We start from the raw sequence: 18,309 nt of genomic DNA, 5'->3' as shown, positions 1-18,309 counted from the left end.
TGGGATGTAGACCATCAGGCCCCAGGAACTTATCAACCTTCAGACCTAACAGTCTCTCCAACACCAATTACTGGCAAATATAAATTCCCTTAAGTTCATGTCCTTTAGCCACTGTTACCTCAGGGAGATTGCTTGTGTCTTCCCCAATGAACACAGATCTGAAGTACCTATTCAATTCTTCTGCCATTTCTTTGTTCCCCATAATATATTCCCCTGTTTCTGTCTTCAAGGGCCCAATTTTAGTCTTAACCATTTTTTTTGCCTTTCACATACCTAAAAACGCTTTTATCCTCCTTTATATTTTTGGCCAGTTTACCTTGATCTACTTGAGGAAGCTTTTAAGTTTCAAAACAAAACGTGTACAATGAAAGGTGAATGGCCAGTTCTCCCAGCTCAGCTATACTCTGGTTTAGTTTCGTTTTCGCAGGCCATCATCTGTGAAGCAGGTCCATGCTGTTCATCCCTCTCTCTGACATCTCTCTTGTTCGAACCTGTGTTAGACTTTACCTTTTTTGCAAAGGGGTGTTTATGGGGATTGTTGCAAATATTTGGAACAGCATCATTCAGTTAGGATCATCAAATGGGTTTTCAGATAGCTCAAGTTATTCTGTATTCTATTGTCTTTTCATTCAGTACTCATGCAAATAAATTCTGTTTTGTTTAAAAGTGGTTGGGTCAGCTACATCACTCCTGGTATGTCCATTTTACACCTGCTTAAAACAATTAGTATAGTTGGGGTCTGTGCTACTTTCTTGAAAGGTTTTGAGGAGGTCGAGCCTGGTCTATAACAGACTGGGGGCTCTTTGCAGGATTTCTTCTATAGTTCCAATTTAGCATTAGGGTTGCTGAACTCAAAGGCAGCGAGTGGTAGATGTTAATGCCTTTTGTTCCGGGTGTTGAATTTGGTTAATTTAAACAATGCTTGGGATAGCAACGGCTCTTTCAGTCACCGAGTTTTCTGGGGATGAAAGAAGTGACTTCATGGGTTTTATAAAGGTGAATAAGGCCAAGCTTCTGGAATTAGTGGGCAAGCTGGGGTTGGAGCTGCCTCCTTTCCATAAGTCATGATTTGGAGATGCTGGTGTTGGACTGGGGTGTACAAAGTTAAAAATCACACAACACCAGGTTATATTCCAACAAGTTTATTTGGAAGCACTAGCTTTTAGAGTACTGCTCCTTCATCAGGTGGTTGTAGAGTATAAGATCGTATAACACAGAATTTATAGCAAAAGTTACTCGTAGATAAAAATGAGAGTGGTCGTAAGGAAAGAATACTAAACTGGGCCAAGGCCAATTATATCAAAATTAGGCAGGAGCTCATAAATGTGGATTGGACACAGCTATTTGAAGGGAAGTCCACATTTGAGATGTGGGAGACTTTCAAAGATAGGTTAAAGATAGTGCAGGATAGGCATGTCCCGTTGAAGGCAAAGGATAGGAAGGGCAAGATTCGTGAACCATGGATGACAGGAGAAATTGTACTACTAGCCATGAGGAAAAAGGAAGCGTATATAAGGTCTAGGCAGCTAAGAACAGAACGGGCCCTGGAAGAATATCGGAAGAGTAGAACAAGTCTTAAACAAGGAATCAAGTGGGCTAAAAGGGGTCATGAAATAGCTTTTGTGAGCAGAATTAAGGTGAGTGGATAAAAGTTTGTTGTACTTACAGTTTTTGATGTTTCAGATGGAGTTGAAATATTGTTTGTTGAGAGTATGAATTCTCCTGAGGATGTAGTACAGAGTGGGTCCTTTGCAATTCTGAGAGAGTGTGGCCCTCAGCTGAGGCAGGGCTGACTGTAGAGAGGTTAGGTGCGGGCGCATTGCTGCAAGCGTGGAGCGGAGGATCTTGAAGGAGAACTGTTGCTGGTGTTTTTGAATCTGTAGTCTGCACTGTTTGTCCTGTTCGGGTCCGAAATTTGGCAACACAGTCGTAGGCATTAAGACAATACGGTTGAGGGCTGCGGACACAACTTTGAGTTCAGGCTCACTGCCTTTATTCCTGATGAGGGGCTTTTGCCTGAAACGTAAATTTCGAAGCTCCTCGGATGCTGCCTGAACTGCTGTGCTCTTCCAGCACCACTAATCCAGAATCTGGTTTCCAGCATCTGCAGTCATTGTTTTTACCTACTTAAATGAGTATGTGTGTGGGAACAGGGTGGCTCACACCTTCAATGCATTATCTGGGCTGACATGATACCAATTGTGGAAGTTTACTTGAGAATGTAACTTTTAAATGTTCTGTGATTTACATATGAAAGAACTGAAACCAACATGTTCATTCTAAAAGATGAGAGACTTAACAAACAATCCAGGTCTTTTTCAATATGTAATTTCAGTTCCAACACACTGTAAACTTTTGCTATAAATTCTGTGTTTTACGATCTTCTACTCCACAACCACCTGATGAAGGAGCAGCGCTCCAAAAGCTACAGCTTCCAAATAAACCTTTGGAATCCTTCCATAAGGAAAGGAGAGGTAGTTACAGCAATAGGTCAGCATATAAATTTGCTGGCAACGCCATCAGAATCTTTAGAAATGGCTATAGTTCAATTGAAAAATGAAGCTGCTTGAGTTAGAGCAAAAGCCAAGGAAAGGGCAACAGAAATGAAATGATTTGAATTACAATTAAAAGTAGAGGATAAAGAAAAAGAATGAATTACTTTTGCAGAACAAAAAGGAGAAGAGAGAGAGAAAAAAGAGAAAAGAAGAGAAAGGAAAGGAAGAAAGAAACAGAGTTTGAAATTCAGATATTGGTACTTATATAGAAAAGACAGTTTTAAAGGATGGAGATGAAGGCTGAAAATAAGCTTAGTGAGGAAAAGAGTGAGGGTGAGCAAACTCATGGAAACCAAAAGCCTGGTGAGGATCTGTTTAAATATGTTTATGCATTGCCTAAATTTGATGAGAAGGATGTGGAAGCCTTTTTCATCTCACTTGATAAGGTGGCTAACCCCACAAGTGACCATGTGGGTTTTGTTCATCTGAACAAATTTGTAGGTAGAGCTAGTGAGGTATTCGTACCACTATCAGAGGAGGTATCTGGGGTGTATGAGGAGGTGAAGAAAGCCATCTTAACTGCATATGAACTTGTACCAGAAGTCTACAGACAACATTTCAGGAATCTAAGGAGGGACCCTAGTAAAACCTACATTGAGTTTCAAAGGATCGAACAAAGTAATTTTGATAGGTGGATAAGGGCAATAAAAATAGAGCAAACCTATGGTGCTCTTAGAGGGACGATTATTTTGGAGTTCAAACATTCAATTCCTGAGGTAATGAGAACTCATCTGGAGGAGCAGAGAGTTAAACAGCAAGATTAGCAGGTGAAATGGCTGATGATTATGAGTTAGTACATCAATCAAGGTTTGGCTTTCAAAATCAGTTTCAATCCATGAGGAATAGAAATTGGGGAAAAGAGAAATCCTCGTGTGGAAAGGGAAAGGTAGATCTTGATGAAGATCATAAGGTAACTTACCACAGGTAAAAAGGAAACTCTTGAAAGGGAAAGAGAAGTTAAAAAGCTCCGGTGTTTTCACTGCAATAAAGTAGGCCACATGAAAACACTGGGTTAGGAAAAGCACTGGGAAGTCAGATGTGGGAAAACAGGAGAAGCCAATGAATTTTGTTGGAGTGGTAACAGAAAGCACAGTGGAGGCTAGAAAGCTGCACAAGAATGTACAGCCTGGTCAGGGGTTGGTTAAGGAGGAAGTGCCAGATCTACTTCACCCATATACCTGCAAAGGTAAAGTTTACTCGCATAGGTCAGGAGCAGCAGGTAAAGAGGTTACAATACTAAGCGATATAGGATCATTTCAATCTGTGATGCTGATATGTACCTCTGAAGGACTATGGTCAGAAATGGGAATTCACGATGAGATAAGAAGTGCTCAATTATGCAGAATGGGGTTAGAGTGTCCAGTGAAGAGAGGAGAAGACATGTAAGAGTACTGGATACGGTCTCAACTCCAGGAATACAATTTGTCCTTGCTAACATTATAGCTGGTTCACAGGTAGGAGTACTGCCTACTGTGGTTGAAAGGTCAGTGTGAAATGCAGGCAATGGAATTATTGCAGGACACATACCCTGGGATTTCTCCTGACTCTGTGTTAACAAGATCAGAAAGTCACCAGTTGAAACAGCAGAGATCAAAGAGTACAGATAAAAAAGTTGAAGTGGAATTAGCAGAGTCCCTGTTTGATCAGATGGTTGATACAAGCCAAGAGGAGATAGATGACAAAGGAGACATCTTTAGCTCAGAGAAATTAACTGAGTTACAACAGAATGATGAAAAGTTGAATCAATTGGATCAAAAGCATGCAAGGAACAAGAATCAGAGTGCATCCCAGAGTGTTACTATCTTACAAACAATGTCTCAGTGAGGAAGTAGAGACCATCACATATTCAGGCAGATTAGAAATGGGCAGAAGTTCATCAAGTTGTATCGTCAGTGGCTTACAGAAAGGAGGTGTTACGGGTGCCGCATGGAGGCATTTAGGAGTGAGAAAAATTCAAGCTAAAATATAGAAACAGTTTTACTGGCCTGGACTGCACAAGGACGTAGTTGAATTTTGCCAGACATGTCATACATGTCAGGCAATTGGAAAACCATAGGCAGCAATAAAACCTGCACCTTTAATACCTATTCCTCATTTGAAGAACCTTTTACAAGAGTCTTAATTGATTGGGTAGGACCCCTACCTAGAAAAAAAAAGTGGGAATCAGTATTTGTTAACAATAATGGATGTGTCCACTAGATTTCCAGAGGCCATTATATTACACAATGTCATGCCTAAAAGGATTGTAGAGAAATTACACAAATCTTTCATGAGATATGGACTATCCACAGAGATATGGACTATCCACAGAGATACAATCAGATCAAGGGTCAAACTTCACATCAAAATTATTCAAGGAAGTTATGGACAGCTTAGGAATAAAATATTTCAAATCTACTGCATACTATCCAGAGTCCCAGGGAGCACTATAAAGGCAGCATCAGATATTAAGGACCATGTTGAGGATTTATAGTCAAGTTTATCCAGATGATTGCGATAAGGGAATTGCATTTATACTTTTTATGATGAGAGATGGACCAAATGAATCGACCAAATTCAGTCCATTTGAATTAGTTTTTGGGCATGAAGTGAGAGTACCACTAAAATTGATTGAAGAGAAATTGGTAAGTCATAATTCAAATACCACATGCTCGGACTATGTATCAAATTTTAGGAAACGATTAAATAGAGTGGGGGAGTTAGCTAGACAGCATTTAAAAGTATGACAGCATACAACAAAACAGGAAGCAGACAAGATATCAAAGATTCACAATTTTTGTCAGGGATAAGTGTTAGTGTTACTTCCAGCAATAGGTGAACCGTTAAAAGCAAAGTTTAGTGGACCATATCAAGTCGAAAGGGAATTGATTGAGGTGAACTATTTCATAAGGTCTCCAGACAGAAAGAAATCTCACAGAGTGTGTCATGTGAATATCCTCAAAGGGGTTTTTAACAGGGAAGGAATGCCAAAGGAGACTGTGTTATTGGTTACAACACAGAATAAAGGACCAAGGTCAAAGGATTCTGATTTGGACAATGAGGAAGTTGTCAAAAATAGGGATAAATTATTGCCTCTCTATGCCTTTTAGGTATAGATAGAGTGGATAGCCAGAGATTTTTTCCAGGGTGGCAATGGCTATCACAAGGGGGCATAATTTTAAGGTGATTGGTAGAAGGTTTAGGGGAGAGGTCAGAGGTAGGTTCTTTACACAGAGAGTGGTAGAGCGTGAAATGCACTGCCAGCAGTAATAGTAGAGTCTGATACATTAGGGACACTTAAGCAACTCTTGGATAGGCACATGGAAGATAGGTTAGTCTGATCTTAGAGTAAGATAAAAGGGCCAAAGGTATTGTATTGTGCTGTACTGTTCTATGTTCTATGTTCTCTTATTGAGTTACCTTCCAAAGGAAATTCAAAATGACCTGAAAGAGTTATTACTATTGCATGGGGAGATATGTGCAAATAAGCTGAGAAGTACTAACCTAATTATGCCTGATGTAGATAAAGGGGATGCTATTCTAAATAAGCAATATCCTTATAGGCGTAACCTTCTGAAGTTGGCACAAGTTCAAATGGAGATTGAACGCATGCTCCAAGATGACATAATCAAAGTGAGTTACAGTGACTGGAGCTGACCCATAGTAATGGTGCCAAAGCCAGATTGTACCCAATGGTTATGTGTGGACTATCACAAAGTCAATGCAGTTCCAAAGACTATTGCATGTCCAATTTCACGTTTGAAACACTCTGTTGAAAAGGTGGGACAAGCAACTTGGACTTGCTCAGAGGATACTGGTGGGTACCTTTGACCAAAAGAGCGAAGATAATTTCGACTTTCGTAATGCCAAATGGACTGAATCAGTTTAAAGTCATGAAAAATGTGTCAGCTACATTTCAGAGATTAACCAATAAGGTCATTTCTGGATGACCCAATTGTGTAATTTATATTGATGACCTGTTGATTTTCAGTCACACATGGAAGGAACATTTGCAACATTTATCAGAATTGTTCAACTTCGGGAGGCAGGCTTGGTGAAAAACATGGCTAAAAGTGAATTTGCCAAAGCCCAAGTCATCTTCCTGAGCCATGTTATTGGACATGGACAAATGGCCACACAGAATGCAAAAACCAAGGTCATAGGGAAATTTCCCATATTATCGGCAAAAAGAGCAGTACTACATTCCTGGGATTGAGTGGATTTTATCTAAAATTCATACCAAATTTTAACAGTGTGGCTGCTCCATTCACTAAATTGCTAAAGAAAGGCAAGAAGTTTCTGTGGACACCAGACTGTCAAAAGGCATTTGACATCCTGAAAGTTATGTTAACCACTGCCCCAGTATTGGCCACACATAACTACGCAAAGCCATTCAAGGTGTAAAATCACACAACACCAGGTTATAGTCCAACAGGTTTAATTGGAAGCACACTAGCTTTCGGAGCGACGCTCCTTCATCAGGAGCGTCGCTCTGAAAAGCTAGTGTGCTTCCAATTAAACCTGTTGGACTATAACCTGGTGTTGTGTGATTTTTAACTTTGTATGCCCCAGTCCAACACCGGCATCTCCAAACCATTCAAGGTGGATATCAAAGTAGGTGATACAGGTGTTAGTGCTGTGTTCTTACAGGAAACAGTGAGAAGATAAGAAGTCCTATCGGGTATTTCTCCAGGAAATTGAACATTCATCAGAAGAAGTATTCAACAGTTAAGAAGGAGACTTTGAGCTTGGTGTTAGCATTACAACATTTCAGTATTTATGTTACCAGTAATATATCTGAGACGGTCATATACACTGAACATAACCCAGTGAAGTTTGTGGAGAAATATATCAACAAAAATTCGACACTGTATTGATGGAGCTTGTTTTTACAGCCATTGAAATTCAAAATTGTGCATGAGGAAAAATAAGAAAATGTGATTGCAGACACATTGTTAAGACCTTAAGGAACAAACGGAGGCATTTGATGAATAAAGTAAAACAGACTGAAACAAAATGGAGTAGTGCATGTTTGCATGATTATTGTCAATGTAATGTATATGTGTTGCAGTGTACCAACAATTTAAGATTCAGGGGTTTGAAAATTAAACCATCTTTAGATATTGATGGTTCTTTGTTTTTAAGGGGGGAGGTGTGATGAAGCTGCTCCTTTAACAAGGTTAGGTTGTCCTTGGGATTGTTTTTCAGGAGGTCATAAAGTTACATGCTACAAAATGTCTGGGGTTGATCTACTTGATGAAGCCTTTAAGCTTTAAAAATAATACTTGTACAATGAAAGGGGAGTGACCAGTTCTCCCAGCTCAAGCTTTTCCCTGGTTTGGTTTGGTTTTAGCAAGCAGTCAGTTTTGAAGCTGCTAGACCCAAAGAAGCAGGTCCATGCTGATCCTCCCTCTCTCTGACATCTCTCTTATAAGAACCTGTTGTTGGATTTTTCCTTTTTTTACAAAGGGGTGTTTATGGAGATTGTTGCAAATATTTGGAACAGCATCATTCAGGTAGGATAATCAGTTGGGTTTTCAGATAGCTCAAGTTATTCTGTATTCTGTTGTCTTTTCTGTTTGTGTTCCATTTAGCATTCTGCAAATAAATTACATTTTCTTTAAAACTAAATGGTTGGGTAGGCTGCAATCTTCCTGGAATATCCACCATACATCTGCTAAAAACAATTAGCAAAGTTAGGGTCTGAACTAATTTCTTGTAAGTTTTGAGGAGGTCTGGCCTGGTCATAACAAATGGGACAATAGAGTTTCAATTCATTTCATCCCAGTCATCAAGTCAGACACCATCACTTTTGACAGGTATGCATCACCTTCGTCCTGAACATCACTGTAATTAACTGACCGCATTCACACGCATTCTTCAAATTACGTTATCTTCCACATCTACAGGTGGGCCAACAGAAATAACAACAATTTCATTGACATCACAAAGTACAGGAACCATACCATCAGAACAAACAGAGGCAATATCATCCCACAAAACTACAACTCCAGAATATGCAGGTAGGTATTCATCAATGTTTAAGCTACTCTTTTTAACAGCCAAACATGGGGGACTTTTCTCTTCACTTCAACAATTCATCAACATCTACTTTCCAAACCACTTACAATGTGCACACTTGAACAAATTTCTGACAATCTTCATCTCTTATTATTTACTCATTCACATACCTTCCTCCAAGTTCTTTCTTTCTTGTTCCATTTTGAGTACACGATCTGACAAAGCCAGATCATTCAGTACTGTCCTCGAAGTGGGAAACAATTTTTCAACATTGCATTCTACATCGTCCAAGTAACAGCCATTACTTTCTGACAACATCATTCTTATCTATAATTGACAACAAAGAATAGCAGGAAATCAATTTAGGTAAAGGGGCACTACAGAGAGATCTGCGTGTTCTTGTACACCAGTCAATGAAGGTAAGTATGCAGGTACAGCAGGTTAGTGAAGAAGGCTAATAGCATGCTTGCCTTCATAACAAGAAGGATTGAGTATAGAAGCAAAGAGGTTCTTCTGCAGCTGTACAGGACCACACCTGGAGTACTGTGTGCAGTTCTGGTCTCCAATTTGAGGAAAATCATTCTGGCTATTGAGGGAGTGCAGCATAGGTTCACGAGGTCAATTCCTGGAATGGCGGGATCACATTACACTGAAAGGCTGGATCGACTGGGCTTGTATACCCTTGAGTTTAGAAGACTGAGAGGGGATATGATTGAGACATATAAGATTATTAAAGGATTGGACACTCTGGAGGCAGGAAACATGTTTCCGCTGATGGGTGAGTGCCGAACCAGAGGACACAGCTTAAAAATGCGGGGTAGACCATTTAGATTAGATTAGATTAGATTACAGTGTGGAAACAGGCCCTTCGGCCCAACAAGTCCACACCGACCCGCCGAAGCGAAACCCACCCTAGGACAGAGATGAGGAGAAACTTCTTCACCCGGAGAGTGCTGGCTGTGTGGAATGCTCTGCCCCAGAGGGCAGTGGAGGCCCAGTCTCTGGATTCATTTAAGAAAGAGTTGGATAGAGCTCTCAAGGATAGTGGAATCAAAGGTTATGGAGATAAGGCTGGAACAGGATACTGATTAAGGATGATCAGCCATGATCACATTGAATGGTGGTGCAGGCTCGAAGGGCAGAATGGCCTACTCCTGCACCTATTGTCTATTGTCTATTGTCTATTGAAATTATTCACCAATCATACATTTCACATCAGTCAGACTATCATAACATTGTCAAATACATCTACACCAACAACACGAATGCAAATTCAGCAGAATCCATGGACACTACACTCATTTGATACTTTCTTTCTGAACAATAGCAAACATTATAATCATTGATCTATCATTCATTCCGATTTACAAATTACGGAGACATGCTTTTCATGAAAGCACTCAAGCAAAGGATGATTCTACATCATTCATACAACTAACTTAAACACTAGTGCAGAAATTTCATCTCTTTCTATTTCCATAGAAACAGAATCATCCGTATCTCCAAACTTTAAATATATTTCTTCATCAGCCTCCAATGGGACCACACAGATCCAAGCCGTTACCTTCCAGGCTTCAAGTCAGACACCAACACCTCTGCCAGGTTAGTCTATGATCTTCATCCTGTATACCACTGTAATTAACTGACTACTTTCACACACATTCTTTTAATTAAGTTGTCTTCCATGTCTACAGGTGGGTCAACAGAAATCACAACAATTTCATCTACATCACAAAGCACACCTTCCGAATCAACAACCATATCATTAGAGCAATTAACGGACTCAATATCATCCCACATAACTACAACTCCAGAATATACAGGTAGGTATTCATCAATCTTTACAATACTCCTTCTAACGAACAAGCATAGGGAGCTTTCCTCTTTCCTTCAACAATTCACCAACATCCATTTTCCAAAATACTCTCAAAGTGCATACTTTGACAAATTACTGTCAACCAGCATCTCTGATTATTTACTCATTCAAGTACCTTCCTCCAAATTTTTCTTTCCTCATCAATATGGAACTCACTCTTCAACAAACCAAATCTTGCATTCCTTTCTTCGAAGTGGCAAATCATTTCTCAATATTGCATTAGACATCATCCATACAACAGGCCCTGCTTTCTCTCCACATCATTCCTCTCCACAATGGATAACAAAGAAATAGTAGGAAATTACTCATTGATGTTACATTTCATATCTTTCAGAACTGCCATAACATATTGTCCTATTGTCAAATTCAAGTGCAACAATAGCACAAATGCAAATTCAGCAGAATCTATGGACACTACACTCATTTGATACTTTTCAACTTAACAATAGCAAACAATGCAATCATTGATTTATCATTCAATCGCTGATTTACAGATCTCAGTGACATGCTTTTCAATACTACTCTATTAAGACATCAAGCAAAGGATGATTCTACATCATTCATACAATTAACTTAAATTTCATCTCTTTCTATCTCAACAGAACCAGAGTCATACAAATTTCTAACTTTCAAAATCTGCTTCTCCACCAGCCTCCAATGAGCCAACAGAGTTTCAATCCGTTTCCTCCCAGCCATCAAGTAAGACAGCATCACCGTTGGCAGGTTTGTATATGATCTTTATTCTGTACATCATTGTAATTAACTGACCACTTTTACACACATGCTTCAAATTGCATAATCTCCAGACCGGTTAATGGAAATCACAACAATTTCATCTCTATCACAAAGTATACCATTCCAATCAGCAACCATACCAGCAGAACAAACAATAGGCTCAATATCATCCCGCATAACAACTCCAGAATATACAGGTAGGTCTTTACAATACTCCTTCTAATGAACAAGGAAAGGGAGCTTTCCACTTTCCTTCAACAATTCACTAACATCTTTTTTCCAAAGCACTCACAAAGTTCAAATTTCTGCAAACCAGCGTATCTTATTAAATACTCAGTCAAGTACCTTCCTCCAAATTTTTCCTTCCTTCATAAATTTGGAGCTCACTCTCCAACAAGCTAAATCTTTCCTTCTGTTCTTCAAAATGGGATATAATGTTTCAACATTACATTCGACATCATCCATAAGGCAGGCCCTGCTTTCTCTCAATATCATTCCTCTCCAGAATTGACAACATATAAATGGCAGGAAATTATTCATCAATTTTACATTTCATATCATTCAGAACTGCCATCACTGTCAAATTCAGCTGCACCTTTAACACAAATTCAAATTCAGCAGAGTTTAAGGGAACTGCAGTCATTTGATGGTTTTTATCTTAACAATCATAAACATTCCAATCATTGATTTATCATGCAACCTCTGATTTTCTGCTTCCAGTGAGAGGCTTTTCCGTTATCACACTGAAGCAAAGGATGATTCTACATAATTCATACAACTAACTTAAACGCAAGTGCAGATTAGATTAGATTACATTACAGTGTGGAAACAGGCCGTTCGGCCCAACAAGTCCACACCGACCGCCGAAGCGCAACCCACCCATACCCCTACATTTACCCCTTACCTAACACTACAGGCAATTTAGCATGGCTAAATCACCTGACCGGCACATCTTTGGACTGTGGGAGGAAACCGGAGCACCTGGAGGAAACCCATGCAGACACGGGGAGAACGTGCAAACTCCACACAGTCAGTCACCTGAGGCAGGAATTGAACCCGGATCTCTGGCGCTGTGAGGCAGCAGTGCTAACCACTGTGCCACCGTGCCGCAGATGGTTCATCTCTAATTCCTCAGGAACAGAATCATACGTGTCTATAAATTTTAAATCTGTTTCTTCATCAGCCTCCAATGGGACAACAGAGTTTTACTCCATTTCTTCCCAGTTGTCAAGTCAGACACCTTTGGCAGGTAAATACATCACCTTTGTCCTGATTATGTGTTATGAAAGTGTAGAGGTGCACTGTACCTTTAAGAGAGAGAGGAAGCTAACAAGGACTGACTGAAAGCACAGCGTGTCCTGAACAATTTTAAATGTTACACTTGGTTGAAACAAATAGCTGGAGTTGGGCCAATAGAATTCGGCCAATCGGTTTAAATTATGCCCTGATACCAAAATCCAATCGAATTTGAATTTAGTGTTTTGATGACATCAAATCATTGAAATGATCCGATGTTTTGGGGTATAAAACCAAACATTTTGAACAGTTAGGGGGAGAACTGCCATGAACATGAGCAAGTATTGATTGTTAGCTGAATAGCTCTCTGAAAGGTACCTATCCATAAGCAATTTGTGCAGCTGAACACTGAAGCTGATCTAGAGAATAATCTAAAGTAGAAAATCTACAAAGGAGAATTGACAAAGCTGACTTGTTTTGAAATAAAGATTTTTTTTGCAAATCTAATCTGAGTTTTTTTAATTGGACCAGTATTGTGGAGTGGTAAATAAAAGATAGTTTTAAGAGAAAGAACTTGTAAATAGTTGTCTAGTGTTCTCTTTTGGACTTAAAGAATAAAATTGTTAATTGTTACTTTAAATAGTGACCTCTGGAATAGTTTTTTGTATCTCAAAATTTAACAGAGTATGGCCCGAGGTGAGCTTCTCTGTGTATCTGGTTTAAATTAGCAGAGGGGTTTACCCTGTGTCAAACAAACAACAAAGAACAAAGAAAATTTAGAGTCCAGGAACAGGCCCTTCAGCACTCCAAGCCTGAGCTGATCCAAGTGTACTGTCTAAACCTGTCGGTCAATTCCTAAGCATCTGTATCCCTCTGCTCCCCAACTACTCATGCATTTATCCAGACGCATCTTAAATGAATCTACCGTGCCTGCCTCTACCACCTCTGCTGGCAACGCGTTTCAAACATCCACCACCCTCTGTGTGAATTACTTGCCACGTGTATCCCCCTTAAACTTTCCACCTCTCACTTTGAAAGCGTGACCTCTCGTTATTGAATCCTTCACCCTGGGAAAAAGCTTGTCTTTATCCACCCTGTCTATACTCGTTATGATTTTATTAACCTCAATCAGGACCCCCCTCAATCTCCTTTTTTCTAATGAAAATAAACCTAACCTACTCAACCTTTCTTCATAGTTAGCGCCTTCCATACCAGGCAACATCCTCCTAAACCTTCTCTGCACCCTACTCCAAGGCATCCACATCCTTTTGGTAATGTGGCGCCCAGAACTGTACACAGTATTCTAAATGCAGCCGAATCAATGTCTTGTACAATTTTAACATGACTTGCCAGCTCTTACACTCAATACCCCGTCCAATGAAGGCAAGCATACTATATGCCTTCTTGACCACTCTATCCACCTGTGCAGCAACCTTCAGGCTGCAATGGACCTGCACTGTCAGATCTCTCTGCCCATCAACTTTTCCCAAGGCTCTTCTGTTCATTGTATAATTCGCTCTAGAATTAGTCTTGCCTAAATTCCTCACCTCACATTTGTCTGGATTGAAAGCCATCTGCCACTTTTCCACCCAACTCTCCAGTCTATCTATATCCTCCTGTATTCTCTGACAGTCCCCTATGCTTTCTGCTACTCCACCAATCTTCATGTCATCTGCAAACTTGCTGATCATACCAACAGTGCCCTCTTCCAGATCATTTATGTATATCACAAACAACAGTGGCCCTAGAACTGATCCCTATGGAACACCACTGGTCACCTTTCTCCATTTTGAGAAACTCCCTTCAACTACTAGTTCTTTATCCACCTAGCTAGAACACCCTGCATACCATGTGACTTCACTTTCTCCATTAGTCTTCCATGGGGAACCTTATCAAACGCCTTACTAAAGTCCATGTATATTACATCATCAGCCCTTCCTTCATCTATCAACTTGGTCACTTCCTCGAAGAACTCTATTGAGTTGGTAAGGCACAATCTCCCCCACAGAAAACCATGTTGCCTATCACTGATAAGCCCATTCTTTTCTAAATATAAACAGATCCTATCCCTCAGTACCTTCACCAGCAACTTTCCCACCACCGACGTCAAGCTCACTGATCTGTAGTTACACAGAATATCCTACTACCCTTTTTGTACAGGGGGACAACATGAGCAACCCTCCAGTCCTCCAATACCTCACCTGTGTTTAAGGATGCGACAAAGATATCTGTCAGGGCGCCAGCTCTTTCCTCTCTCGCCTCCCTCAGCAACCTGGGATAGATCCCATCCGATCCTGGGGATTTGTCCATCCTCTAGCCTACCCAACACATCTTCCCTACTATGTCAACGTGATCCAGACTAATCAAACTTCTATCTCTAATCTCAACTTTCATCATGTCCCTCTCCTCAGTGAACACTGATGCAAAGTAATCATTCAGAATCTCACCCATTCTCTCAAGTTCGACACACAGCCTTCCTTCGTTATCCTTTAGTGGACCAATCCTTTCTCTAGTTACCCATTTGCTTCTTAGGTAAGAATAAAATGTTTTGGGATTCTCCTTAATTCTGCTCACTAAAGCTATTTCATGACCCCTTTTAGCCCACTTGATTCCTCCTTTAAGACTTGTTCTACTCTTCCGATATTCTTCCAGAGCCTGTTCTGTTCTTAGCTGCCTAGACCTTATATACGCTTCCCTTTTCCTCATGGCTAGTAGCACAATTTCTCCTGTCATCCATGGTTCACGAATCTTGCCCTTCCTATCCTTTGCCTTCAACGGGACATGCCTAACCTGCACTCTCTTTAACCTATCTTTGAAAGTCTCCCACATCTCAAATGTGGACTTCCCTTCAAATAGCTGTGCCCAATCCACATTTCTGAGCTCCTGCCTAATTTTGATATAATTGGCTTTGGCCCAGTTTAGTACTCTTCCCTTACGACCACTCTCATTTTTATCTACGACTATTCTAAAACTTACAGAATTGTGGTCATTGTTCCCAAAGAAATCCCCCAACGCAACTTCTACCACCTGTCCTGGCTTGTTCCCCAGTACCAGGTCCAATATGGCCCCTTCCCTTGTCTGACTATTGACATACTGCTCTAGAAAATTCTCCTGGACACTTCTTACAAATTCTACCCCATCCCGACCTCTGGCGTTAAGTATATCCCAGTCAATGTTGGGAAAATTAAAATCTCCCAACAACGCTACCCGATTGCGTCGACATCTTTCCATAATCTATTTACCTATTTGTTCTACCTCATGCTCACTGTAGGGAGGCCTGTAATACAGCCCCAACAGTGTGACTACACCTTCTTATTTCTCAGCTCCACCCATAATGCCTCACTAGATAAAAGGTAAAAAGGTAATGCCTCACTACAAAGACCTCCATAGTGTCGTAACAGTTTGGGAGCTCATCAGCAGGATTTGAACAGTTCGGGTCTTGGATTCATGATTTGAGCAGGTTTAGACTGGTCCAGTCTGAGATTTCAACAGATTTGAATAGATTTTGGGTACAAAAAGAGCCCGGTAGATTTAAACACTGGTTTGTGTCCAGTGAGTATCTGAGATCTTTAAATAAAACGTCGGAGACAATTTGTTTAATTTCAGTTACTTGTGGTTGGTTGTTAAAAGTGAGAGAAATGGCTCTTAAAATTGCTCAAGAGGATCTGGTGTTTGAAGATGATTCCCAAATTTGCCAAGAAAGTTTACGAAGAAAAGACCATACTCTTAGAATTAGCAAAGAGATTAGAATTGGATTTAACCAAAGACAAAAGTAAAGTGAAATTGTAAAGGAATTACTCAAACACTTAAAGTGTGTCAGAGAAATAGAGAACTGCAGTAGAGTTAGGAAAACTTAAATTACCATTGAGGAAAATGGAGATAGAAGATAAACAAAGAGAGAAAGAGGAAAAAGAGAGAGAAGGTTCTTAGCTGAGTAGAGAGAGAGAGAAGAAAGCAACAAAGGAGGAGAGAGAGAAAAAAGAAACAGAGAGAAAGTTCTTAGCTGAGCAAAAAGAGAGAATTTGAACATGAGAAGTTGCAACTTAGTCAGCAAAGTCAAGTTAACTGGATGGATATTACAAGAGAAGGTAGAGATATATACAACTATGTAAAAACTCTGCCACTTTTCGATGAGAAAGATGTCAAAGCCTTCTTTATTTCATTTGAAAAATTGGATAGGCAGATGGGGTGGCCGAGGGTTTATGGGTAATGCTAGGTCAGACTAAACTGGTAGGCAGAGCTACTGAGGTATTTGCTGCATTGTCAGATGAGTCGTCAAGAGATTATGAAGAGGTCAAACAGGCTCTTTTACTTATGAATTGGTACCAGAAACGTATAGATAATGGTTCAGAAACAGAAAGAAGGAACCAGGTCAGACTTATGTTGAGTTTGAAAGAATTAAAAACAGTCATTTTTTGTAGATGGGTGCAGGCCTTAAAGATAGATAAGACCTATGAGGCTCTAAGGGAGAGATTATTCAGCTGAAGGAAATTAAAAACTCATTTCCTGAGAGGATAAGAATTCACTCAGATGAACAGAAAGTTCAGAAAGTGAGAAGGGCAGCAGTATTAGCAGATGAATACATGTCGATGCATAAGACAAGCTTCCGGCCAGAATTTCGTCCTGTGCAGGATAGAAGTTGGAAGAAGGGGAGATCCTACACTATGAAACAAAGAGTAGAGAACACTGGTAAGAGTTTACCACAGGTTAAACAAGAAGCCCAAGAGTGTGGAAAGGAGGTGAAAAGCCTCACGTTTTTCTTCTGTGGTAAAATGGGACACATAAAGTCACAGTGCTGGTCGTTAAAAAAAGGCACTATGGGAAAAGATTGGTAAAAGAAGCTAAGCCAGTGGCATGAGTGCAAATAGCAAAGGAAACCCCAAGAACAGCCAGGGAATTGCAGATGAGTACACAGCCTAGGCACGGGCTGGGTATGGGATTAGTGTCTGATCTCCATAAGGAAGTCACCTCTGTGGGTCAAGTTTACTCAGAAAGAACAGGAGGAGAAGTTATAATTTTGAAAGAATTAAGATCTAACTAGTCTCTAATAGTAAAAGATGAGCAAATTTGCACTCTTTCTGATCTGCTACCCAAGAATGTGGTAAATTGTGGGAGAAATGGACAGAAATTTAATGTTCATCTCTGTAAGATCAGGTTGGTGGGCCAAATCAAGACTGGGGAAGTAACAGTGGGATTGATTGACAGAGTGTCAGTTCCAGGAATCCAGTTTGTTTTTGGAAATGATTTAGCAGCGCCTAAGGTGGGAATGATGCCACTTGTTTTGGAGAAGCAAATGGAAAACCATGGATGATGGATGATGGTGGGATAGTGTAGGGGGACGAGCTGAGAATAATTCACAGGTCCGCGCAACATTGAGTGCCGAAGGGCCTGTTCTTCACTGTATTGTTTGATGCTCTATGAAACTGAGGAGTTAAAACAGAAGTATCCTGGTATTTCCCCAGATTGTATTGTAACAAGGGAGGAAGCAAGGATTTAAATTCTTGGATCACTGAGGTGTGTTTTGTGGTAAGCATAAATTCTACAAGAGAGACGGTTTGCACCTTAATAGGTTAGGGACCAGCATTCTGGCAGGCAGGTTTGCTACTGCAACATAGCTACGTTTAAACTAAGTAGCGGGGGGGAGGGGACAAACTGGATGTTTAATAAGGAAATTGAAGGGAAAGTTAAAACAAGGGAAGTCAAGAAAGACAACTGTATCAATGAGGCAGAAAACTCAGAATGGGATCATGCTGTAAGGTTGAGTGAAATAGGAATTGATGGGAAGGGTGAGGGCAGTAACAAATTAAAAATACTATACATGAATGCACGAAGCATTAGAAATAAAATGGATGAGCTTGAGGCTCTTTTGGAAATTGGCAGATACGATATTGTGGGGATAACTGAGAC

General features: G+C 40.2%; 1 protein-coding gene across 1 annotated transcript in view; it reads left to right on the top strand.

The window, feature by feature from the left end:
- LOC122554889 (putative protein TPRXL) overlaps window positions 1-18,309 on the top strand; it is a 44,488-nt gene that overhangs the window by 19,032 nt on the left and 7,147 nt on the right. The window contains exons 6-10 of the mRNA XM_043700264.1: window positions 8,444-8,557; window positions 10,038-10,157; window positions 10,250-10,378; window positions 11,083-11,154; window positions 12,350-12,415. Coding sequence (XP_043556199.1) covers window positions 8,444-8,557; window positions 10,038-10,157; window positions 10,250-10,378; window positions 11,083-11,154; window positions 12,350-12,415 — 501 coding nt within the window. The remainder of the gene's footprint in view (window positions 1-8,443; window positions 8,558-10,037; window positions 10,158-10,249; window positions 10,379-11,082; window positions 11,155-12,349; window positions 12,416-18,309) is intronic.

This window comes from Chiloscyllium plagiosum, chromosome 1 (genome assembly GCF_004010195.1).
Source record: "Chiloscyllium plagiosum isolate BGI_BamShark_2017 chromosome 1, ASM401019v2, whole genome shotgun sequence".
Classification (NCBI taxonomy): Eukaryota; Metazoa; Chordata; class Chondrichthyes; order Orectolobiformes; family Hemiscylliidae; genus Chiloscyllium; species Chiloscyllium plagiosum.
The sequence above is the reverse complement of the archived record's forward strand: the minus strand, read 5'-3'. Positions and strand labels throughout refer to the sequence as shown.